The sequence below is a fragment of the Rhinolophus hipposideros genome (genome assembly GCF_964194185.1).
Source record: "Rhinolophus hipposideros genome assembly, chromosome: 16".
NCBI classification, from domain to species: domain Eukaryota; kingdom Metazoa; phylum Chordata; class Mammalia; order Chiroptera; family Rhinolophidae; genus Rhinolophus; species Rhinolophus hipposideros.
The window spans coordinates 59,340,955-59,368,068 of NC_138062.1; the positions used below are offsets into that span (position 1 = coordinate 59,340,955).

The window sequence follows — 27,114 nt, forward strand, 5'->3', positions numbered from 1 at the left end:
TATACTATATCCTCTCTTTAATGAAATGTAAAACATAATAATCTTGCAATTATACAACTACGTTGAGAATGTACATAAACATATTTCAATGAAAACGACGTAGAGAATGGTATTTGACCAAAATACGTATTTTGAACCACATATAAAAGAGAATAAAGCACTGGGTAATCACATCTAAATTAAGTGTAATTAAAAATACTGGGTTTATGACTAAAAATGCAGTCACCTATAAAAGAAAATTTACAGAAACTGCCAAGTATATTCATAATAGTTTATTTCAGTCATGGAAGTTTCCACAAACAAGTAATGCAGGGTCAGTCCAGCCTTTCCATAGTGTAACCCAGGTAGGTATTTTCCTGCAGCATTAAATGTGTCCAGGTAGAGACTGGGAAAAGATCTACTTATAAAGGAACAACATGCTTCCTACAGAAATCATGTAATTAAGAGAAGTGTTGGAGATGGAGAGGTGACAGGATGAGAGCAGGTCGCTCAGAACAATACCATGACAAACAGACCTGATGGACACCAATGTGCTACAAAAAAATGTAGTGAACCTGAAAGAGAATCCATGATGGAAGAGCTCATGGAAAAGTCTGAGGAATCTGCTGCCTCAGAGGGAAATAACATCAAATGTGTATTTGGCTTCTAATATTCCAGACGGGCAGAGCCAGCAGTCAGAAGAATGTGCTGTAACTCAGGCCCACTGGTTCTCATGCACCTCTGTCTCCCGATGGTTAACAACTGAAAATCACGATTTCTTTATTTCAGCTTCCAACCTCATGCAACTTCCTCTTCTCGTGACCTCAGAAGCATAATTACAAGGACTCTGGAATAAAACTTATGACCTCACCCACACTGACAGCACAATTCAGTGGAACAACTTGGATATGAGCTTTCTTCATCACACTACAAAATCTCTAGTTGTAACTCAAGGCATCATATCAAATTACCAGCAAATAACAAACACAGATGTGCTATCTACAGAAAACAAATGAATGTGGACTGTACAGGTTTCAGTAAGACAGAAGGAAAAGGTAGATATTGAATCAGAAAATTCCACTATGTACAAGCTGTGGACTGAAAGAAAAACTTCAACAATTCAAGTGTCTACCATGGTCACTTACAAAACATAATAAAAAGAAACAGTAACAAAACTTTTCCTGTAAAATTTTATCAAGCTTCATATAAAGAAACCTACTCACTACCCATGGTTTGAAAAGACACTGTAATGCAAATGAGACAAGTTTTTTTGTTTTGTTTTGTTTTTACAGGATTTTATTGGGGAACAGTGTGTACTTCCAGGACTTTTTTCCAAGTCAAGTTGTTGTCCTTTCAATCTTAGTTGTGGAGGGTGCCGTTCAGCTTCAAGTTATTGTCCTTTCAGTCTTAGTTGTGGAGGGCGCAGCTCAGCTCCAAGTCCAGTTGCCATTGCTAGTTGCAGGAGGTGCAGCCCATCATCCCTTGCGGGAGTCGAACCGGCAAACTTGTGGTTGAGAGCCAGAGCTCCAACCAACTGAGACATCTGGGAGCTCAGCGGCAGCTCAGCTCAAGGTGCCCGTTCAATCTTAGTTGCAGGGGGCTCTGCCCACCATCCCTTGCGGGACTCGAGGAATCGAACTGGCAGCCTTGTGGTTGAGAGCCCACTGGCCCATGTGGGAATCGAACCGGCAGCCTTCGGAGTTAGGAGCATGGAGCTCTAACTGCCTGAGACATCAGGTCGGCCCCCAAGACAAGTTTTATATAACTGTATAAGTATTTCATATATGAGATATTAAAATGTGTTAGTAGAGATGGAGGCATATTTATGAGCTCAAGTGTTCATATCAAAACATGAACTAGAAATTAGTATACTGTGATCACTACTGACATATTAAACAAAAATGAGAATTATACAAACCAAACCATATGTGTAACATGTAAAAGATGTACATCCTGCTCTTAGCTTTCAGGCAAGATGTAAGGGAAAAACTTCCCACATTCTTTATAATCATGGGTACTTCTCTGTGGTCACTTAAGATTAATATTGTTTTTTTAGATGGCAGTATTTATTTATTTATTTATATTATTAATTTCAGGTGTAAGGTTCATATTGTTTAAAGGGACACTGAGTTTCCCAGTTCTTGTGTCCCAAAATTTGCTCTGGTATGTGTCTTTTTATGAGTGTGCAGATTGCGAAACACGTAAAGCTTTTTCCTTCTTGCTGACACTCATAAGTCTCTCCCCACGGTGTGTTTCTGCCTGTTTCCAAACGGAGATATAATGACTGAAGGCTTTCCCACATTTCCTATATTCATAAGGTTTCCCCCTTGTGCATTCTCACGTGTACTTTAAGGGAAGACTGACAACTTAAACCTTTCCCACACTGCCATCATTTGTATACTCTCCCCCCCTGTGTGTTCTCATGTTCTTTAAGGGAGTAGCGAAAGCTGAGAGCTTGACCACATTGCTGACGTTCATAGAGTCTCCCTCCGGTGCCTTCCCACGTGTCTATAAAGGGATGATGGCGCACAGAAGGCTTTGTCACATTGCTGACATTCATAGGGTTTCTCCCCAGTGTGTATTCTCGAATGTGTTTTAAGGCTACATCTCTGACTGAAGGCTTTCCCGCACTGCTCACATTCATAGGGTTTCTCCCAACTGTGTGTTCTAACATGCATTCGAAGAGTGGAAAGAAAACTGAAGGAATTCCCGCATTGCTCACATTCATAGGGTTTCTCGCCAGTGTGCTTTCTCAAATGTGACTTGAGGCTCCATCGCTTACTGAACGCTTTCCCGCACTGCTCACATTCATAGGGTTTCTCCCCAGTGTGTGTTCTCGCATGCATTCGAAGGGTGGATAGAACAGTGAAGGCCTTTCCACACTCCTTGCATTCATAGGGTTTCTCCCCACTGTGAATTCTCACATGGCTTCTAAGAGAAGATGAAAAACTGAATGATTTCCCACACACCTTACATTCATAGGGTTTCTCCCCAGTGTGTGTCCGTAAATGTGACTTAAGGCTGCAGCGCTTACTGAAGGCTTTCCCGCACTGCTCACATTCATATGGTTTCTCCCCAGAGTGTGTTATTTCATGTCTTCGAAGGGTGGACTGAAAACTGAAGGCCTTTCCACACTCCTTACATTTATAGGATTTCACCCCACTGTGTGTTATCAAATGGCTTCGGAGAGAATACGGAAGGCTGAAGGCTTTCCCACACTTCTTACATTCGTGGGGTTTCTCCCCACTGTGTGTTTTCACATGGTCTCGCAATACTGTGGAAACCCTGAATGCTTTCCCACACTCTTTACACACATACGGTTTCTCTCCAGTGTGGATTCTAACATGTTCGCGCAGGACTGAAGGAAACCTAAAGGCTTTGCCACAGTGGTCACATTCAAAGGGTTTGATTCCAACGTGCATCTTCACATGTGCTCGAAAGGAGGAGGAACAACTGAAAGCTTTTCCACATTTGCTACACTGAAAAAAAGATTTCTTACCACTGAGGTTCTTCACGTATTTCTTGCACACTCTCTCACTACCCTGAATTAAACAGGGTTTTTCCACAAGGTCTCTTCCCACATGAGAGCTTAGGCATGAGACACACCCGCCGGCTTGCCCACGTTTTTCACACGGATGAGGTGTGTATCCACTCTGACATCTTTCCTGATTCTGAAGGAAGGAACATTCCAGGACTTTTCCACACTTAGTGGAAAAGGGTTTAACTCTAGTTAGGAATCTCTCATGCACAGAAAGAGATGTAACCTTGTTCAGGGTGAATCCACATTGATCACCTTCATTAGCTTCACAGAGACTCTCCAGCAAAGGACTTCTGTTTAAAACATTAAACATACAATTAGGGATTAATGATTATAAGTGACTTCTTTATTAATTGATTGATGATATATCATTAGTTTGACTAATATTTGCCATTTTCAATGAATGGGTTTGTTTTGGCAACGTCTGCATTGTTACACTGTGAAAAACGCTTAAATTTGTGGCCAAGGGCGGAAATGGGAACACAACGTTCAGTGTTTCTTACAACTGGGGTTTCGTCATCGTTTCCACTGAATCATTTAGAGAGGCTCAATGTCTACATCACGTTTATGAAAATGTTCTCTTATGAAGAATCTCTGGCTACTCCATTGTTTGGGAAATTTTATATGCTTTTTATAATTTTTCCATTCATTACCACTATGCAAATATGCCCTTTGTTCCTGAATGAGGGTCACTCACCGAAAAGGAGTCTCCTGGGTTAGGTGCCAATCTCCATTATTATTCATCGACTGGTTTTCTCCAATAAATGACTGAGAACCAATTCTTATAAATCTCACTGTTTTCCCTTCACTGGATAAGTTGTCCAAAATAATCCTCTGAGAACGTGACTCACTGGTTTTAACTTGACTATAACAATCTGTAACAATTGGGAGGATAACTTATTTTCATGGATATGAAATGGCAGAAATAAAGACAATCTGTGTATTCTCATATATCGATATAAAATATAAACAAATGTTGTAGGAATGAACCAACATGCAGGGCAATAAGAAAACTGATGATCTCAGCAATTGGGGACTGTGGCAGAAACAGATAAAATGAGTCAAAATTGTAACTTGCTTTTTTAGTACATACTTGAAAACAGAGGGAGACTGATGTTCAGATAAATATTATCACAGAGGGCAAAGTAGGAAGGAAATGGATACAACCCATGAGCCCAAGTGCTCCCTGTAGAAGAGGACTCACAAAAGTCTTTCCAAGTGTTGCAGGATGGATGACAGGTCCAACAAGACAGCCAGAGACATGACAAACATCACCCTCCTCAAACAGACTGAGTCATACTTCTGATGCACATGGACAAATGTCATTCCCTTATCTAGGACCTGTTGCTCCCCAAGGGTTGTCACTCTCCTGCAGTTCTCAGATACACAGATCCTACATGGAGCCTTTCTCACGGTCCCAACTGCCACTGATTAGACAGTGTGTGTGGTGCTGCCCTGCTCCTGGAGAAATGGTTGTCATGATGGAGGATGGAGGGCACCAAACATCCCATGAGATGGGTCGTTACCTAGGTCTTTAAGACTACTGATGTTGGTCACGTGTGTGATTAATTGCAGGAAAATGACCATGTCAACTGTGTATTAAGCACAGTGTAACTTTCTCTGACTGTTTATTACTCGCCATGAAAAGTCTCAGGAAATCAAAGCTGCTCTCACAGTCCCATAGCAACTGGAGACATACAATTAGGGAGCCTCAGACTTTTGATGGAGATTTTTAATAAACAGTCAGTTTGATACATGAAACCATGTTTTCATGGGAAATCTATCTGACTCTAGGTTGTGTCATGAATGCTTGCAGTGTGTATCTCCCTGTTAAAATATTCTCACTACATAGCCTTCAAAAGAAAGAATGATTGTAGAAAAGATTTATCCTTTAAAAGATAATAAAAAAGACAGACATCCTCACCCACTGAGACCAGGTTCCGGCAGGTCTCCAGCATCACTTCTCTGTAGAGCTTCCTCTGAGCACCATCCAGCAAAGCCCACTCTTCCCGGGTGAAGTTCACAGCCACATCCACAAAGACCACCATGTCCTGAAACATCCCATAGGTTCTATTTCAACAAGGCTGCTGCTCTTCACCAATGTGTGCGGGAGGATGGGGGAGGCCGCCAGTCAGGGACCCGGACTCAATTCCTAGGACGCCTGAGCTCATGTTCTCATGGGAAATGACAACGAGCAAGCAAACCACATTCGGGATACTCAGTGATGGTCAGTGTTTAGAACCTGCAAAGTTTGATAACTGACATCTACTTCTCCTCACATGATTAGAAAATGATGTTTCCTCAGGTGCAGCAGATTCTGGGGTAACGTAAAGACTGAAAAATGAATTCATGATTCATGTAACATGGAATGGGTTCTTGGCTGACTCAGAAGCTATTTCCATATCAGTCCAAGACTGGGAACCAGAAGGTCAGGATATCATGAACACTGAGATTTCCAGGGCTGCTGACCTGACACCTCTCGCCTTGGAAGTCTTCAGGGTCAAGGAACCTGGTCGAGTCCCCACACGTGCAACAGGCAGAGTACACAATCACTCCCAAGATGAGAGGGACAGTGTGGGTACAAACACAGGTCAGGGCCCGGGCCTGGCACACCTGTTGGTAAAAGAAATAGCTGATTCCTAGAATCTGTAAAGCCAGTAGGGCCTTACAGGCTTTACAGGGCCTGGAGGCTTTGAGGGCCTGGAATTTCAGAAAATGGCTCCACAAAGTAAAATTGCTAAAAGATCTACTGGTAATAGAGATGAATGTGACGTTAACAAAAAGAAAATATAGCTAATCACTATCTAGAGCAATATGGGGTGGCAACCAGCCCAGAGAAATAAAGAGTTTTAAACAAAAATGTGCTCTTAAAATCTGCAGGGAAAAAAATGGTCAACATGGCTACAGAAGTAATGTTACTTAAATGGTGGTTGTAACAGCAGTTTAATAAGCACACAATGCTACAAATTTTTATTCTAAATATACTTGGGAAGCTTATAGGACAATAAAACTAAAAGACTACAATATAAAGACATATAATATAACTGAATAGAGGAACAGAATGTGAGTAGACATTTCCCAAAGAAGAAATACAAATGGAAAATAGCACATGAAAGACCTAGACCTAAGTCATCAAGAAAATGCAAATCAAACCAAAGCAGATTTCTGTCCGCACCACTAGGAAGGCTGTGCAGACAGACAAGTGCTGGCAAGGACAAGAGGACAGCAGAACACAGACACATACATGATGGGAAGTAACGTGGGGAAGCCACTTTGGAAGACAGCCTGGCAGGTTCAAAATGGTGAGAATGGTGACCACGTAATACAGTAATTCCACTCCTAGTTGTCCTCATACCCAGAGGAAGCAAACAAACACCAACACAAGAACTAATGCAGACACACACAGCAGCGTGATTCATCAGACAAAGAGCGGAAACAACTCAAAAGTCCAATGCCTTTGGGTAAGTAAAACATGGGATATTCATGAAATTATATATATATATATGGCAATAACAGGAATGAAATGACAATCGTAACATGAAATCAATGAACCTTAAGGACATTACCAGGCTTCACTACAACCACATGTAGTGTACTATTATTTACATGAAATGCCCAGAAAAAGCCAATCTGTACAAAGTCGATCAACAGAAAACCTAGAACCCAAGGAAAGGCACACTGGGCGAGGAGTGAGTGCCAGTACATATAAGATTCTGTGGGAGGATGAAAATGTTTTTTTTTGTTTTTTTTTGTTTTGTTTTTTGGGTTTTTTTTTAAAGATTTTATTGGAGAAGGGGACCAGGACTTTATTGGGAAACAGTGTGTACTTCCAGGATTTTTATTCCAAGTCAAGTTGTTGTCCTTTCAATCTTAGTTGTGGAGGGTGCCATTCAGCTTCAAGTTATTGTCCTTTCAGTCTTAGTTGTGGAGGGCACAGCTCAGCTCCAGGTCCAGTTGCCGTTGCTAGTTGCAGAGGGTGCAGCCCACCATCCCTTGCAGGAGTCGAACCGGCAACCTTGCGGTTGAGAGGACGCACTCCAACCAACTGAGCCATCCAGGAGCTCAGCGGCAGCTCAGCTCAAGGTGCCATATTCAATCTTAGTTGCAGGGGGTGCAGCCCACCATCCCTTGAGGGATTCGAGGAATCAAACTGGCAACCTTGTGGTTGAGAGCCCACTGGCCCATGTGGGAATCGAACCGGCAGCCTTTGGAGTTAGGAGCACGGGGCTCTAACCTCCTGAGCCACTGGGCCGGCCCCTGAAAATGTTTTAACATGAGAACATGAGGATGGGGGCACAATGCTGCAAATACACTGAGTTTTATACTTCAAATAAGTAAATTTTGGGATATTTAAATTAACACCTCAATTAAAGCTGTTGAAAAATAAACTCAGTAGATTAATAATGTACCCCTCTTAAAGTAACAGCTATTTTATTAAAAAACAATAGATCTTGTGCAAGTAGAGACAGTGTAAAAAAACAAACAAAATTACACATTTCAGAAATTAAGCACATTGAGATTTTACAAACTTGAGAGAAGACAATTTTTAGATTAGATATAAACTGTACTGACACTCAATTTTGACTGTGGGGGCAGAAAGCACACCTCTACCAGGCAATTGTCAGAACAGAGCTCAGTGTCAAGAATTCAACTCTACGGCCGTCCTGGTGGCTCAGGCGGTTAGAGTTCCATGCTCCTAACTCCGAAGGCTGCTGGTTCGATTCCCACATGGGCCAGTGGGCTCTCAACAAAAAAAAAAAAAAAAAAAAAAAAAAAAAAAAGGAATTCTCTATTCTCACAATCTACGACAGCATTAGACACCACACGTTGAGGGTTCAGTACTAGCAGACGGCACACACATCCCACCCCCACTTCAGAGGCCCGTCTCAAGGACAGGTTGTCACCTGTACATCTGACCGCTAAAGCAGAAGTTGTCAGGACACACTCTCCTTGCATTTGGTTAGTTTGCTGGACAGGCTCACAGAACTGAGGGAAACGCATTACTCACTAGGTCACCCGTTTAGTATAAGAGGTTATAACTCAGAAACAGGACAAAGAAAAGATGCGGAGACAAGGGATAAGGAGGAGTCTGCACAGCTTCCAGGGTCGGAGAACTCGTGCAGAAGTGAGGAGACGGGCACCGCCGAGGGTACGGAAGGAAGCTCCAAGCCCCTTCCCATCCACTGTCCCTGCATTGTGCTTTGGATTTTTATGGAGGTTCCATGACGTTGTCACAATTGTTTACATCATTGCTCATCGGTAACTGAACTCAATCTCTCCCCTCTCTCTCCTCCCTGGAGCTCAGAGGGTGGGACTGAAAGGTCCAACCCTCTAATCACAGGTTGACTCCGCTGACCACCAGCCCCATCCTCAGGGGCTTTGGAAAAGTCACCTCATTACCATAACAAAGGATCCTTCAGTACAGTCAACACTAGGAGATTCCAAGGGTTTGGGGAGCTGTGAGCCACAACTGTGGATCAAGACCAAACACAGGAAATACATTGTGCTATCTGAATGATGAAATATATATATTTCTTATACCACAATATCACAGGCCCCAACAGGTATTCGAACACAAAGTCCTTACAGGAAAACAATCACACAGTGGAAAGATACTGACATTTCTAGAATCTCAATCAGTCATGAATAACTATCCAGTCTGTCGTCACATCACATGGAAATGTCTCCCAGGGTGACAACACTCAGATTTGCAGGTGTCTCCTGATCTTGTCAAGTTCCAGAAGCAGCTGTAGTTCCAGCAACACACAACTGCACCCTTTCCGGCATCTGGTGTAACTGGGCTAAGAGGACATGGTGTCTGGCTCTGAGCCCCTTTCCAGGTGTTAGTACGAGAGGGGGGGTCCCTTCATCAGATAATCTTTTATTCATCATAACCCTCAGCTCCGAGTTCTCCTTTTTATTTATATCCAATCTCTCCCACCACAAGAGGTGACAATGACAGGGCTGCACAAACCTCAGCCGTGACGCAGCACATTACACCAGGCAATATGGTGCTGAAACATTAGAGCAGAGCCCGGACTCCTGACATATTTCCTGCCTCTCTCCAAAGCCCCGGAAGCAGCAGATTCCAACACCTGCTAGTCTTCACTAGACATGTCCTGGGGGTGCTTGGCTTTCAAAATCCACACCCAGACAAATTCATACTAAATGAAATGAGAGGATACCTATGCCAGGCCTCAGACCAACATCACAGTGAGTTCTCATGAAGAGACTGGCTCCATCTGTGATGTGATCTGTGCTCTGACTGGGAACAGTCTCAGACCCCTCCTGCTATCCTACTTGGGCCACTTCACGCAAACTGGTAACAAACCCACAGGTGACACACGTCATGTGATCCCGGGGTCGGGAAGGTCAAAGCTTACACCCCATCACCAGGTGCAACAGAGTCCCTCCCACTCTCCCTGGGCCTTCTGCAAGAACTCACACCAACCTACATCTCTCCAGACTGACAACTATTTTATCATCCTCTTGGTTCCTGTGGTACCGTCCTGATGACCAAACACATTTTCTGTGAGTATCAGGGGTGGATGCAGCCACAAAGGACAATCACAAAACAGAAGGGCACTCATGGAATATGGCTTTGGGGGAGGACAGGGGCCCAGTGTGGGAAATGTTGAGATGAGCCTATGAGACCCAAATGCATAAGATATGCCATACTGTGGTTATAAGCACTTGTCACAAAAGAAATCTTTCAAGCCACTCCTGTTACCACCACCAGTGGAATCAAAAAATGAAAATAGTGCAGTCCCATCAGGGGACACTAGGGAACAACACAACTGAGAGAGCCACCATTCCATGGGAAAGTACAGAACTGTGAACAACAGAAAATTGACACAATCGGATATCTGGTGTGGTACCATGTGCAAAAAAAGAAAACATGCAGAAATGAATCCACTGACTTCATGGACTACACACGTGTGATCCACCCGGACAAGAGGCCTGTCTGGGGGATAACTTCAAGTGGGAGGCCTGGTCCAGGTCTGGCCTGGCTGTCCATACAAGATGGGTAGGTGGCTATGCAGTTCTTTGTGCACTTTCTACGTACACTGTATTTTACAGTTAAACACGATGCAACCAGTTATAATTTATCACAATAGCACCTTAAAGGGACAGCATCACAACACCTGAATAGATGAAGAACAAGATGTGTCCTAGCCCAGAGTTGTCCCCATGATGACCCTTAGCAGGTGAGGAATGGGCGGGACCCTGCAGAGTCTGAGGAAGGACACATGGGAAAGGCATGTTCACTGGAGAACATCCGATGATGGAAAGTAAGACCCCTTCCCAACAGTAGGTAAAACACAGAGGCCCATCACCTCACTCCTCGTAGAGACCCTACCAGGAGTCACCGGAGACAAACACATAAGATTTATGGCAGAAAAACAAGTTGCCCATATTCACAGCTCAAACCATTATTATGGAAGATCCACAAAGAACAAAAAGAAGCACAGAAAACAATTTCCAATGAGTTTCCAGAATGCTCTGGTGATATAAAAATAAGTCACAATTCATTTTCAATCACTACCAACACAAGTTAAGAGTTTTTAAAGATAACCTACACTATTAAAACTAATTCTGACGAGAACATCCAAGTCATCCCAAATTTCATTTTATTGTATGTCTCTGAAAATGTATACTCATTTTAAGAGATGTCCTCTGTGTATTACTTTTCTAAGTTGAATTGAATTTGGGGTAGCGATGCGTAGTATGACGTTCACTCAAAAGGTGGCGTTAATCAAATGAATGCGACAGGCAGGGCAGTCATGGAAATGGTGGAAGGATGGTTGTCATTTGAGGAGTACAATTCGAGAACGTTATGGAAGTACGACAACAATGGAGGTGTGAGTATGCAACCAATCCTCCAACTTTACATCCCTGGACTTCCCTAAGGAGGACCTTAAAGGATGTGGTGTACCATAGAAAACCGGCTACATTGGCGGTACTTCCGGAAGAAATTGAAATAGCATACGCAGCGATACAAATAGATACGTTGGCCAACGTTGCTCAAGCAATAGTTTACCGTGATCAGAAGTGTCTGGACGCTGATGGTAACCACTTTGAGCACCTCTTGTAATTGCAGAAGTCAAACAGGACTTGTATTCATCTTTTGTTATCGGCACATATTGAGGATTACAAATTTAATGCATTTTTTTCTTTCTTAAAATGTGCATACATTTTTTGGCACCCTCTGTATATATATATGAGTTTGCCCCTGGATTTTGGCATAAGGTCTAAAACCCCTCTAATTTCCTGAGTGATAAGAGCACTCAGAGCACCTTTTGATCTAATGAGGCCACTCTGGGTGGCTCCTGCGGGACTGTCACCAGAAGGACCCAGCCACCATTAGAAGGGTGGACTGTTCAGACCTAATCACATGCCCCAGGGAGGTTACAGGGGTGGGAAATGGGTTAATAATTATTTCCACTGAGGAACTCCACTACTGGTATCTAGCGTCAGAATTGACGTAAACTGTAGGACCCCTGGCTAGTGTCACAGCACTGCTTCCTGTGGGGAAATGCTCCATTATCTGGTGACCAAAGCTGTCATAAGTGAAGTTTCTACATGAAAGTAAAGGAGAAAGACACAGGAGAATTGAAGGTTTCCCCAATACAATGTTTAATGAAAGATACAGAAATGACCATAATGAAAAATCATAAAATCTTATTGAAAGACATCAAAGTACACAGAAATAGAAAGATGGTGTATGTTCTCTGACTGGAAACTCAATGCCACCATGATATCAACTCTCCAAATTAATGTAGAATTTTAAAAGAATAACATTATATTCAGAACCACCTTAGGGTTGTTTTGCAATGTATGAAAATCTACTTCTTAAAACTAAAATGAGGACAAATGTCTAAAAATAGCCACGTTTATGTAAAACAACATGGAAGGACTTCCCCATATCACACAAAGACATTAAGTCACAAGAGTCACTGCGACAGCTCAGCACAGCAGGAGGAGGGACCCACGGATAAGAATGGGAGTCTGTGACACGGGACCCTCTGTGGGGCCTGAATCTCTGCCAGAGCAGGCACTGCCCCGGGGTGGGGACGACGGACACTGTAACACACGGGGGATGAGGAACGGTTAGCGACAGGGGACAGTGAATGTCCCTGTCATCGACTTCATGGGAAATAACCAACCTGATGCAGGGTTTTTTTTGTTTGGTTGGTTTTTTTTGTTTTGTTTTGTTTTGTTTTTATTGGGGAAGGGGAACAGTGTGCACCTCCAGGCCTTTTCTCCAAATCAAGTTGTTGTTCTTTCAACCTCAGTTGTGGAGGCTGCCGCTCAGCCCCACACTGTCGTCCTTTCAGTCTTAGTTGTGGAGGATGCAGCTCAGCTCCAGGTCCAGTTGCCGTTTTCCAGTTGCGGAGGGCGCAGCCCACCATCCCTTGCGGGACTTGAGGAACCGAACCGGCAGCCTTGTGGCTGAGAGCCCACTGGCCCATGTGGGAACCGAACCGGCAGCCTTCGGAGTTAGGAGCATGGAGCTCTAACCGCCTGAGCCACTGGGCCGGCCCCCTGATGCAGATTTAAATGTAAAACTTTCAGAACCAGCTGGAGTCAAGTGTTCTATGACTTCGGACTACAGAGTTCTCTTACATAAGGAAAAAAAGAATAAGCTACAAAGTATGATGGACGAATAAAATTCTATTAACATTAAGAGTCAATTCACCAGCACAGAGTAAAGAGTGAAAAGATAACCACACTGCAGAAAAAATGTGTAGTGTGTGTGCACATGAAAAGGGACTCCTGCTCCGAGTACCTCAGAAAACACCAGAACTCCGTGAACATGCAAGTGAATCAAAGGGAACAAAGGTCTGAAAACCATTTAACAGAAGGTGAAACATGACATGCTCTGCCTCAGTGGTGATCAGTAAAAATCGGGTCACCAGGAGGAGATCCTGGGTCACACATCATAAGTTAAGTGATTTAAGTGCTGGAAGCACATGAAAGAATGAATACGCCGGAAGATAAGGTGTTTGGGGCAGTCAACGCAAACCTTCCACCATAATTTCTTGTAAATTTAAATTTGTCCATAATCTACAACCCCACAATTTACCTCTTAACTGCAGAAACAAGATGGAATTTGCACTTGGAAACAAACCCCAGAATCCCTGTAGTAGCCTTGCTGACTAATGAGAAACACACTTGACAGCACCCAGGAAACACAGCACTGTAATAGGTGACTAAGCAGGGGGACAAGCCTGAGACACCAGCACATGTGACACAGTGAGAATCACAGAGAAGCCTCTGTGTGACACTATTGGTGTACTGATGGTAATAGTCACTGGAAATGTAAGCCACACACTGCTGGGTGATGAATGAGAAGTGACAAACGTATGAAGAATAACTTGGTCATGACAGCGATCACCCTGGCCATGGCAGAGATGAGACCTGGCAGCAGCAGCACCTGGAAGACGGGGATGAGAACAACTGCCGGGGTCCTCACTGTTCACCTGGGCGGTGAGGCCACAGGTGTATTATTATTAAATCTGAATGTGAAAATCAACTATCGGGTTAGAAGCAGACCCAAAACAACCACAATACACCTCAGACAAGACAAACACCCAGCCCACGTGCCCATCGGTCCCAATTCCCGGGCTCTGAGGTTTTTCTTGGCACCAACAGCTCCTTCTGGGTGGCTTTGGCTCTGGAGCCTACAAAGGGAGACAACCAGCAAGGCCCCACTGCCTTCATCTCCCACAGGACCTGCTTTTCATGTAGCATGTTCCCTCCCATGTGATGCACCTGCTTCAAGCACAGGCTGTCACTTAGATGACACAAGGACCCCGTATGTGTCACTTATGTGAATGAGACTTACAGAATCACTCCTTCCACCACTGTTCAGGGACAAAGTGGGGGAAGCCATTCTAGGGCACCTTTATGGTTTAAAAGAATAGGAAACTGCTTAGCTCTTTCAGAAAACAGGTGTCAGTGCAGTATTAACCTCAGATAAGAAATTCTAAATCAGCGAATAAGAAGTGAACACAAGTCAGTTTCCCAAGTCTCATTTAGTGGAATTTGCATAAACCTGTGAGGGCTTTATTAGCAGGAAGTGGGGCAGGATCACAGGGTCACACACTGTGCACCCTGCATCTGAGTCACTATGGTTTTTATCAATGTTTTAATCCTAAACTCAACCCACCTCCCATGAAAGTGTGGAACTACTGTGTGCAATTTCCCCAATTCTAATGGAAAATATGATATTTTCTGGATCTGAGACACTTTTTCCCAGCTCCATGTCTGGTTCAGACACAGAATAACAAAAAAGTGAGAATAGGCAAAGACCCAGGGCGTGTCATCCTCACTAAGAAGAAAGGAGGCAAAAAGAATTCAGTCATTTCACATTAGCTGAAAGTAGAAGCTGGAATGAGGGAAAGCTCTCAGTGTGGAGCTGGACAGACAGGTGACAATGCTGAATCCTGCTGAGCCTTATGGATAGCGGTGAAAGGAAAGGCCCCTCCCTTTGGATCTGGAAAAGGTAACTCTGCAGGTACCCTGCTTCCCATTCAAGTCAGGTAAGACTCACAGCTGCCCCACTGTTTACAAAGGACAAGGCCAGGGCCTACCCACTGCCCCTCCCCCATCACTTCTGAGTCTCATCTCCCAGGAGATGAGCTGCACGACTCCAGTGACCAAACAGCCAATGCTCGCTGGCCAAACCTTGATTAGGCTTCTCTCCTAACCCCCTAACCCTGAACAATGGCCTGTCCTCACCCAGCCAGGGGACAGCCCCTGAGAACACGCTGGCCTTGGGACCTGCCATCCCAACCACACCTGGTCCTTCCAGTTTTGTTGACTCCCGTGTATCAAAGGAAATTTCTCTTTGCCCAATTCTTGAAACCCTTGCGGTAATTCTTTTAAATTAAACTCAGCAAATAAAGTGGATTTTTCATAGTCCACGGGCTTGACCACACGATCACAATACCCCATTTTTTACCCACGCTTTACCCGGCCTCTGTCCTCCCCGCACCCCGGTCCTGAACAAGCACCGACGAGCAGCAGCCGCCGCTGAGCGGCGGTGAGAACGTGCTCAGCGCAGGGAGGACGGTCCCTGTCGCGCCGCCTCCCGGTCACCCTCCTGCCCAGAAAAGAGAAGCCCTTTGCTGCGCGATGTGAGACGTGGGCACAGCTCTGAGGTCCTGCCTCGTCCCTACACGCCGCCCCCATTCAGCCCCGGGCCACCGAACCCAACGGTGGTCCCGTCTTCTCTCCACCCCACCACCGAGCTGCTTTTGGGTCAGGACCCCCGTGCGCCACACGCTGGGACCGGGCGGAGCCCCCGAACCCCCTGCGGCCCGAGGAGTGGTCTCCGCTCGGACCCGGTGTGGCGCCGGGAGAAACGGTCCAGAGCCGCTTCCAGAAAACTCGGGCCGTTAGCAACAGGCCCCTCACCAACTCGAGCCCCAAACCCGCGCACTCACCATCTCCCGCCGCTCCAAGCTCTCGGCGTCCTCCTCGCCGCCTCCTCCTCGCCGCCTCCTCCTCGCCGCCTCTGCCAGCGATGGGCGGAGACTCACGGAGACGCGCCGCTGCGTAATAATGGAAAAGAGCTCCGGCTCCCGAGAGCAGCCACCAGGGGGCGGGCAATGCAGCCACCCCTGATCTGATTGGATGGTACACCAAGCTCCCGAACTCTGATTGGACTGTGGGGACAGAGCCAGGAGTGCAGTTTCCAGGCTCTCGGCCTCGCATAGAAAGGTGCTGGCTCAGGTAGTAAATGGCCATCAACTGTGATTTGATGGCCATACTCTGTGGCTAGTTGGCCGTCAGCTGTAACCAGTGATATAACTGCCATGGCTACGCTAGCAGAAAACATAGGGGCTAGCAAGAAGATTGTGGCTAAGCTAGCAAGCGCGGATTGCAGAGAGGCGGATGCCGCCAGCAAGAATATAATGGTATGACTCCCTTATCTATGGCTCCGTGGGTGTTCCTTTTTGGCCTCACCATGTCCTGCGTTCTTGTGCAGGGAGCAGCACCAGTGACCCCGCATGCCTCCCTGCATGACCGCTGGTATATCAGTGTTTCACAGCTGTGTTTGTGTCAATGTGTGGCGGTGTCTTGCTGAGTGCTGTTCATTACTGTTGTTGCGTGTTTTTGTGTGCCGTTGTGAGAATGTCAGAGCTTGAATTAGAGCAATGAACAAACATTAAATTTCTTGTTAAACTTGGCTTTCCTTGTGGAAAGAGAAGTCTGTGAAATTGTGCCTTTTTGGGACTTTGCTTATCGCAGTGTTTTACACCTCATGTCTCTCTGTTTGGTCCCCAAAAGATGGTTTGCAGCCAAGACGGGTAAGATATCTCACGTGAGATACAACCCAAGCCAGGCGGAACCGAGGGGGACCCCCAATGAGCTGCCTTAGAAGATCTGGGAAGGAGCCTTGCCTGCCCTTCCCCCCTGCCTGGGAAAAGCCATTGCTGGCTCTGGCTTTCCTCTCTCACCTGATTGTGAGAGAAGCCATGATAATAAAGATCAGATCTCTCCACTTATCTCAACAGAACTGTTACAAGGTGAGAGACTTGCCCCCCAGAGAGATGCATATCTCACCTAAGTCATCACAAGACTTCCTGCTCCGGCTGCTTGGAGACAAAAGATAATTGGCTTGATTCACTTTTGTGAAAGGATGTGAGATTCACAGACTGTGGAATAAATAATGCTAATGTATTATGTGAATATCAATAAAAGTCACCGGTTGGCCTAAGTCGAGGCTCCAGTCTTTGTTCAGGCTGCAAAGCCCCTGGTCTTCTGAGATTTAATGCATTAAGTCTCTGTTTCTTTCTTTTTAAAACACTTAACCTAAAGCTGCTCCTTTTCATTCCCTCACTGCCTGTGGACGCGACAGGCAAGTGTGGAAGTGAAATCAGGGACATGTTAAAGTTTATGGTGATAATGCCATGAAGAAAATGGCAGTGTACAAATGGATTAAATGTTTTTCTGAGGGGAGAGAATGGGTCACTGATGAAGAGAGGTCATGGCAGCCAGGAAGGAGCAGAACTGATCAAAATGTTGCAAAAATTCGTTGAATTGTGCGTCAAAATTGTTGGCTGACTGTGAGAAGCATAGAAGACCAAATAAACATCGACAGAGAAACAACTAAGAAAATCTTAACTGTGGGGAGCCATAATTTCTTGTTTCTCTGGAAACTTGCGGCCTGGCTTAGTTCATGATTAACTTGTTTCAAGTCCTAAGACTTTGTTCTGCTTGTCCCTCCAGGAGGCTTGCAGGCTACTGAAGAAATGAGGTGGGAGTGGCTGGTTTTCCCGGACACAGATAACTGATGGCTATCAGGGCAAATGGTAGTCTCTTTCGTATGTTAATTACTTTGGGGAGTCTTGTAGTGACTCTGTAGTTTCTTTGAAGTTAGAAATTTACCTTCTGTGAGGTAATGCATACCTGTGATTGTTAAACTGCACGTACCCATAGGGTATATATTGGTGAAGATAATTAAACAGGGTGCTCCACTATCACTGGAGACCGGCCGCATCATCATTTGTGTGTGCCTCTTTCTTTCATTTCCACTCCCCCTTTCAGGTACCTTTCGACTCGTGGCGGCTGGCCCGCCACAATGTTCCACATGAATCAAATAAGGAAGGATAAGTAGAATACAGAACGTCCCGCCCACGAGAGGAGAAGAATCAACCATGTCATTAGGAGGTCACCAATTCCTGCCCTGGGAAAGATAAATACCTCTGATTATGAGTTTTTCAGAGCAACTCATTCTCTGAGTTCTCCCACACTTTCCTCTTAACTATGTCCTCATTTTAAGTAAAATCACTTCCACTTTCCTGAATCTCTCAATCTTGAATTCTACCTTGGACATACTACTGCTCTAGGATGTCTCTTCTCTTGGACATCCCCATGAGCCTCTGGCGACAGAGACCCCTCACCCCAGCCTGCGCAGAACTCCTCTCAGCACAGCCACAGGTGTGAGATGCTAGAATTCTCAGGGTGCATTTTGCTGCAAGGAAATGTGTCCGGTCACATTTCACTCAGTCCCCAGAGAACTTTGAAATATAAAAGGCTGTATTTCCTTATTCAGATTGTACATTCAAATTGTGAGTGTACAAAAACCACTGAGTATTACATGTAAAACTGTGAACATTAGGATATTTGAGCCACATCTATCAGGGTGGGGAATTAACCTCTGGGAGAGCAAGAAAAGGTTTTATTAAAGGTTGAGCAGAGGGGCGGCCAGTCGGCTCAGTGCTTAGAGAGCAGTGCTCATAACACCAAGGTCGCCAGTTCAATTCCCACATGGGCCAGTGAGCTGCACCCGTTGAAAACAACAACTTAACCTGGAACTGAGCTGCACCCTCCACAACTATTTGAAAACACCGACTTGACTTGGAGCTGATGTGTCATGAGTGAGACCCTGCTCGCTGTGCCATTTGTCATGCGAGGCGGCCTGCGGGGTCTCAGCTCCTGCTCCCCACATAAGAACGCAGGATGTGGCTAGGCCAAAAAGGAACACCCACAAAGCCATAGGTAGGGGAGTCATACCACTATAGTCTCAGTGGAGGCTGGATCCACACGACATGCGACCTGCTGTCCGCTTCTCTGCCTGCCACCCAACCAACTGACAAACCAGCGCAGCCGTGGCAGTTATATCAGTGGTTAATTGGCTAACTGGTTACAGCTGACGGCCAACTAGCCACAGCTGATGGCCCTCTACTACCCAAGCCTGCAGCACGTTTCCACGTGAGGCCGAGAGCCTGCAAACTGCTCTCTGGGACTCTGTCCCCACATGATGGGTCCAGGGAAAACACACTGTTCCCTCATATTCTCCAATTGAAAAACAAAAAGGTTGGGCAGAAGGAATACCCATGGCAGTGTCTAAAGATGATGGCTGCCACAGGTAGTAAGGAGAGAAACACTGGTGGGAGGGAGAGGGGAATCATCAGATGCAGGGTCTGATAGAGATGGCTGCACCTCAGGTTAGCTTTTTCTTATATAAGAAAGGGGGAGTCTGTGAGGCAGGTCCAAGGACTGATGTCACTTCCTGGGGTCTGGTCTGTTGGAAGATAATGTTATCTCCCAACTGACTGGGCCACTATGGCCTGGGCCTTTTACGAGTCATCAGTAACAACTGCAAGAGAGTGGTAAAAGTGGATTCTGGTGTCTGGGTGCCTGAGGATTAAGAAATTGTTCTTTTCCGGTTAGGATTCTGTTAATTAACGAGGTATGGGTAGCCTTGAGAAAGGGAACAAAACAGAGTTCTTAAATTTAATCAGTGAGGGAGAAACAAAGAGAAAAGAGATGACCTGACATTATAAGCCTGTATTTCCTTATTCAGATTGTACATTCAAATCGTGAGTGTACAAAAACCCCTGAGTTTTACATGTAAATCTATGAACATTAAGGATATCTGAACCATATGAGGGTTGATATAACTGTAAACAAACTAAGTCTAATTATAGGTGGCTAGGCAGTGAGTCGAACTGCAAACTAGCTAAATCTGTATTATTGATTTACTGAGTTTCACCCTTACATTCGCCCCGTGATATGTTCATTTATTTCTATAATGTCAAAGTAGTAGATGAGGTTTAATCACTGGTTTGGGGGCACCGATTGGGGTGATGACCACTCTTCCTACTTCCTGCTGAGAGTGGGCATAGTCCGTGCCTGTGGGTTATAGCGGGGACGGGGCCATGGAGGAACTTCAAGAGAAAAGAACCCAGGCTACTTGCTCAAGTAGCTGCTGGCACAGCTTGTTATCCTCAGGAAGAATGAGTTGGAACCTTGGCAGGTGACAATCTGTAGATGAAAACCGCTGTGACCCAGATGACACAAACTTGACAATGAGACTAAAAGACAGGGGCCAAAGATTAGCAGTATCAGAAAATTGACAATAAAGTTACTTTCCCACTCTCCCTGGGGGAGTCTGGACCAAGAAGAGAGCGAAAGGGACCAAAAGTCATGATGATGTGTTTAATGGGGATCCCAGGTCGGGCATACGTAGAGAGGAAAGCTGGACCGAAAAAAAGGCTAAGCAGAAAGGCAATATTGAGCCGCTCTACCAGTTATCAATACTTACCTAACCTTGGGAGATTGACTTGTTTGTCTGTTTGAAGAAGAGCTTGAGGTCTTCAATTGGCTCATAGGAACAGGGGTGACACTCTTCCTTCTGGAGGAGTCCTGTGGAGACTTAAATGAAACAGGTTTGATTCCAGGGAAATGGACCCAATGACTGACTCTGAAGCCTCATAGCACTTAGGATGCCCAGAAGGACTGCAAAGCGTCCCTTCCATTTAGGAGCTTACTGGCCTGTTAAAGACCCCTCCCTCTAGGCTTCTAATAGTACTTGGTCCCCTAGTTTTCCAGGGCTACAACGTATATAGGGGCTGGCCTGGGGGAGCTACCAGTCCCCAATATTTCCTAAGTGCCTACGGAACCTCTCCCAAGTTAATAACATAAGAAAAAACGGAATTGAGGTCAGAATGCAAAGCAATGAGCAGCAGTTAGAAGTCTCCTGATAAAACTTTTTCAGAGTCCTTTTTAAGTCTGATTTATTCATTTTATATTTTCTCTAAGGTATAGACCGATGGTAAGGAAGAAGCTGAGAAAAATAAGCCCAAATCTGAGGCTTTTTTTTTTTTACCTTTACAACCCAGTAGGTTTTAGAGGAAATAAATAAGTCCAGAGTGAGTAGTCAAGAAAGAATAAATGGCTTCTATATTAATCAGGAAACTAACTGCTTACCTGCTACATCAAGGATCACCCGCAGTTCTACCCCTGTGGTAAGAAAGCTTGGGAGACACTGGGAACTTCAGGCCCATCAGTGGTCACAGTCATTTATGGGGAGGGAGTTAGTCCCTGCTCCCTTAAGAACAGGGGACAATCTCTCCTCTAATGCCCTTAGTTTGCACAAGGGGCATAGCTACCCTGGAGGACCAGGACACTCCTTACTCCAGTGGCCTGGGCTTCCACATGCAAAGCAGGCTCCTTTGTTTGGTGTTTCCTCTTCTGGGGTTCCTGGGGAGCCCTGAGGTGGCTTCAGCCCTGGGTTCTCTATAACTGGGGCCAAAAGTCTGGCCTGTGTTTGGCCTCCTCCAGGTTCACTCTTTCTTTTTTTCTTTGTTTTCCTGTCTCAGTTGTTAAAGACATTTAATCTGAGCCTCTTTATCAGAGATGCAATAGTGGGCCAGAACCATTATAAGATCCTGGCAGGTTAGGGAAAACATGAGGCTAAATTTCCTTTCGATGGCCTATATTCTGAGGCAGAGGAGGGCACAGGAACTCTAGCAGTCCTAAAATGTATGTTTACGTAACTATTAGCAAAACTTAGTTCTTAGATTTAGTTTTTGAGCAACCAAAAACCTAATTAAGACAATATAAAATAGAAATTACTTTGATGACACATATAATCTTTGCTTTTCAGGCAGAGAAATTTTTCATAATATCAATAGCAGACCGATAGTCTAACAAATTTTATCTTATTTAGCAGAGAGAGAAAACTTATCTCTTATTTTGCACCAGCTTACTTTTGATATTTATACTTAATTAATTCCATTCTGCTTAACCATATATAAAATTCCTTCAAGATTTTCCTTCAAATCCGACAACTTTCTTAGTCCCTCTTAGTTTGTCTCTTCTCACTCATTCAGAAATAACCATCTTTAGGACAAACTACTTTTTTTCAGTTCCTTCAAAAATGCATTTCCATACCTTATGCCTTCCTTCAAAACACACATTATTTGTATATATTAATTAGAATCTATAACCTTCACAGCCTTAGTTTTTACTGACAACTAAAAGTAAGCTATTAGCATTTTCATTGGCAAATCCAGGAACATATTTTGTAACATTCAAAAGCATAGGTTTTTTTTTCCTTCCATCACCATATATTTGATAAATCATTTTTCAGTGTACAGTTTAGTAGCATTAAGTACATTCACATCGTCGTGCAACCATTACACCATCCATTTCCTGATTACCTTGCAAAACTGAAACTCTGTCCCATTAAACAATAACTCCTCATTCCCCGTTTTCTTCTAGGCTCTGGCAACCACCATCCTACTTTCTGTCTCTATGACTTTGATTACTCCATGTACTTAATGAACGGAATCATCCAGTATGTCCTTTTGTGACTGGCTTATTTCACTTAGCATGAAGTCTTCAAGGTTCATCTATGTTACAGCCAGTGTCAGAATTCCCTTCCTTTTTAACACTGAATAATATTCTATTGTAGAGCTATATACCACTTTTTGATTATCCATTAGCCATTTGGGTTCCTTCCACATTTTGACTCTTGTCAAAAGAGTCAAATTATATTTTTAATACTCGAGCATTTCTAGGAATATTCCCCATGGTGACATGGGACAGCTGATCTTTTTTATTTATTTATTTATTTTTTGCCAGGTGCAAGTTTTATTTGGACACTAAGACTTCTTTATTTTTAAATTTTTTTATTGGTTTCAGGTGCACAAAACAAAGTAATATTTAGACATTTATCATTTAGATCCCTCACACTTTGTCAATCCCCCTCCTCCATCCACTATCCCTCTGAAATCGCACACAGCCATTACATTTCCACTGTCTCTATTCCTAATGTACTCTGCTTCTCGTGTATTTATATATATATAACTTGTAGCTGATATTCATTATTATTCAGCTTCAGCTTCAGGTGTACAGTGCAGTGATCAGGCATCTACACCATCCCTGAGGTGGTCTCCCTAAACGAGACAAGTGTCCATCGGATACCCTACAAAATCTTTACATTATTGATTACATTAATTAACTTTCGGAACCCTGTGGCCATCTTGTGGTTACTGACTGCTTTCTAATCCCCTCACCTTCCCCCTTACCCCACCCCCCCTCCCATCTAGCAACCCTCAGTTTTTCCTCAATGTCTCCGAAACTGTTTCTGATTAGTTCATTCACTTATTCTTTTCTTTAGATTCCACATATAAGTGAGATCATACGGTATTTGTCTTTCTCTGTCTGACTTATTTCACTTAACATAATGTTCTCTAGGTCCATCCGTGTAAAAGCATAGGCTTTTGTATAAAATATAAGATATATTTATTAACAGATCTTAATCTATCTTTTAGCTTTCCTGTGACAAGAAACCAAAATAGATGAACGCAGTATCTAATAAATATTTCAGTCTTTTATTGTTTTGCAATACCTAGATAGTTAATAATATTTATCATTTAACACAACTTAGTAAAACAAATCTTAAGTTGCTAACCGATTTTGAGAAACCACGTCTAAGCATCTGTAAAACATAATACCATCCAGAGGCAGAAACACTCCATATGAAACAGAGACAAGCACAGATATTAGAGGTTATATATATGAATAGAACTACTAATAATTGTAAAGAGGACCTCAGATCTTATAATTGTCCTTACAACCTTAAAGAGGCTTCACAAGGGGTGAGGGTGGGATCTGGCTTGAGAATCAGCTGGCTTACCTTTTATTAATATAAGTGCCTCTTTTTTCGTTTCTTTTCTCTCTTCAGTTACCTCAGCCTCAGGCTGCAGCGCAGCCAGCAGTAACTTTGTTTATAATTCAGGCTATGTGCAAGATCTTAAAGCTTACTGAGAGTTAGAAAAGCCTTTCGTGACTTAGTTTTGCCAAGTTTTTAAATATAGAGTTGGTGTATAAAACAATTTTAACTTCAAAAATAGTATAATTTAAAAAGCCTTTGAGAGGCTACCATTCCTTAGAATTTAGAACGTATATGGGCCAAGCGGTGTTATAATAAAACATCGCTGGCTTATAAATTGACCAGTTGGCTAATATAGGACATAGAGGGCTCTCAGAAGGTATGGATACAGAGCTCCCCATCAGTTTGGTGTCTAAGACACAAACAGAAAAGGAAAAGGGAAAAGACAGAGTAGAGGCAAATAAAACAATACAAATAAGTCACAATTAAACCACAATACTCACAAAACCAAATCCTCCTGAAATGAGGAGCTGCGGGTCAAAACCCGGTTTCTACCCAGCATGGTACCACAGATGGGCCTCAGACAGAGGCCCAGATTAGCCTCAGAGAAACTTTGGCGTGAAGCACAGACAGCGTACAAGCCCAGAACAGGTGCTGGTGATTAGCCTTTAGGCTCTGACAGCAGAGACAAGTTCCCAGCTTGCAGAATAGAGGGGCCACCTCCTATGGTTGCCGGGGTAGTGGTTTGTGAGTGCTAGGCCAGGAAATCAAGGGCATTTCCCTGAGTTTCAACCACTTTTTGAGGGGTCTCTATCGCTGGAGTTATGGAATTAGTGCACTCATGGTGTACTTCAGAGAGAGAATGAGACTGACCATTAGCTGTGAGAGTGTCCTCAGCACTGCGAAGGTCAGGGGTCGTTGACCTGGTCCATGGTATTCTCAGCACCCCATGACGTCCCTGTAGTCACACAACAGCCTAGCCAACTGTCCCTTCATGTCTTTCCTTAAGGAAAGAAGAGTCTGTGAGATTGTGCCTTTCTGGGACTCTGTTCCATCCTTGTGTTTACACCTTATGTCTCTCTGTCTGGTCCCCACAAGATGGTTTGCAGCCAAAGACGGGTAAGATATCTCACGGAAGATACAACCTAAGCCAGGCGGAACCGAGTGGGGACCCCAAACGAGCTGCCTTGGACAGGTATGGGAAGGGGCCTTGCCTCCCCTTCCCCCTGCTTGGGAAAGTCTGTTGCTGGCTCTGGCTTTCCCCTTGCACCTGTTTCCACTTCTCTCAGCAGAGTTGTTACAATGTGAAAGACTTGATCCTGAAAAGGTACATACTTTAGGTACAAAACATCCTGGGACTTTGTGCTTCGGCTGTTTACAGACAAAGGGTGATTGGAATAAACATTTTTCTGTTATGAAGTCTGAGCCTCACAGACCGTGTAAGAAACAATGTTGCTTTCTTGTAGTTATAGACCTATCAATAAAAACCTCCAGCCAGCTGCTTTATTCTGGGCTCCAGCCCTCTGAGACTGAGAGTCGCCTGGCCTTCGGAGAGATTTAACTGCATTAAGTCTCTGGTTGTTTCTTGCTTAAAAACTTAACCCAAACCTCCCCTTCTCGCATCCTCACTGCCCTTGTCGCACTTCGCAACACGTCCCCAGGCATATGTATTTAGCAACTGAAGCCCGGCTAGACTCTGGAGGCGCCTCATGAAAAGCAAAAGTAAAGGAGACAGGGAGCCAGAGGAGAGGGAGGGTTTAATACCCTTCTGGGAGAGGCTCCTGAGCAGAGAAGGCAGAGGTGAACTATCAGAGAGGAGGAAACAGACTCGAATTCCAGGAGCTCCTGAGGGAGTGAGAAGGAGGCAGAGTGGAGCTCCCGGAATTGGGCACCAAAATGTCCTGGCGTGGAATTAACCCCTGGTCGCTCACAGAAGGTGAAAGCATTCACACAAGACTCTACAAGGTGGGAGAGCAGAAAAGGTTTTATTAAAGGTTGGGCAGAGTGAATGCCCATGGCAGTGTCTAAAGATGATGGCTGTCTTGGGTATTAAGGAGAGAAACACCAGTGGTGGGGGAAGGAAGACGCCGGTGCAGAGTCTAATAGGGATGGCTGCACCTCACCTCAAGGTAGCTTTTTCTTATATAGGAAAGGGGGAGTCAGTCAGGCAGGTCAGAAGGAGGATGTCGCTTCCTGGGTTCTGGGCTGTTTGAAGATATTATCCCCTGACTACAGACTCAGCCTTGACCATCACAGCCTGGGGCTTTTTGGTGTCACCAGTAAAAACTTCAAGGGAGTTTTAAATTGGATTCCTGAGGATTAAGGAAGAATCAGGTTAGGATTCTGTTACTTAACGAAGTATGGGTAGCCTTGAGAAAGGGAACAAAACAGAGTTCTTAAATTAATCAGTGAGGGGAGAAAGAGAAAACAGATGACTATCAGGGTGGATCTAACTGCAAACAAACTAAGTGTAATTATAAGTGGTTATTTAACAAGCTATATGGTGAGTCAAACTGCAAACTAGCCAAGTCTGATTTACTGATTTACTGAATTTCACCCTTACAATATTTCCAGTTTTACAAATGTACAGGTCAGTATAACATACCCCTACCTCCAGGCCAGCACTGAGATACTTTCTGTCGCCAAGGATTTGTCTATTCTGGATATTTCATATAATTGGAATCATACACTATGTGGCCTTCTGTCTAGTTGCTTTCACTCAGCTTATTTCAAGGCTCTTTCATGTTGCAGCACGCGTCAGTGCTTCCTTCCTTTATATGACTCAGCGATATCCCATCCTGTGTATATGGTACACTTGGTTTATCCATTCAGCCATGGGTGGACATTGTAGACGTGTCACCTGTGGGCTATTTGTAATATTGCTACAATGAACATTCCTGTGCACATATTGAGTGTAGCGATTTCAGTGTAGCTGGGAGTGGAATAGCTGGGTCGTAGGGGACCCCTATGGGTAACTCTGTGAGGAACCACCGAGCTTTTCCCCACAGCTATGAGTACATTTATATTCCCAAAAAGTATATGAGGGTTCAGTTTCTCCACAACCTCTATCCTGTCTATTCTGATCCTTTCCCATTTTTAACCTGGGTTCTTTGCATTTCAGCTATTGAGATGCAAGTGCTCTGTCTGTATTCTGGACAATTAACCTTGTCACATATAT

The 27,114-nt window shown here is 44.3% G+C and overlaps 1 protein-coding gene across 1 annotated transcript; it reads right to left on the minus strand.

The window, feature by feature from the left end:
• Nucleotides 1–258: 258 nt before the first annotated feature.
• Nucleotides 259–16,039, minus strand: LOC308509121 (uncharacterized protein). The gene is made up of 4 exons (XM_081076806.1): nucleotides 15,970–16,039; nucleotides 5,442–5,568; nucleotides 4,215–4,392; nucleotides 259–3,810 (listed from the first exon to the last, which is right to left on the minus strand). The coding sequence occupies exons 1-4, from the start codon at nucleotides 15,970–15,972 to the stop codon at nucleotides 2,454–2,456; spliced, it is 1,665 nt and encodes a 554-aa protein (XP_080932932.1). The 5' UTR covers nucleotides 15,973–16,039; the 3' UTR covers nucleotides 259–2,453.
• Nucleotides 16,040–27,114: the final 11,075 nt, after the last annotated feature.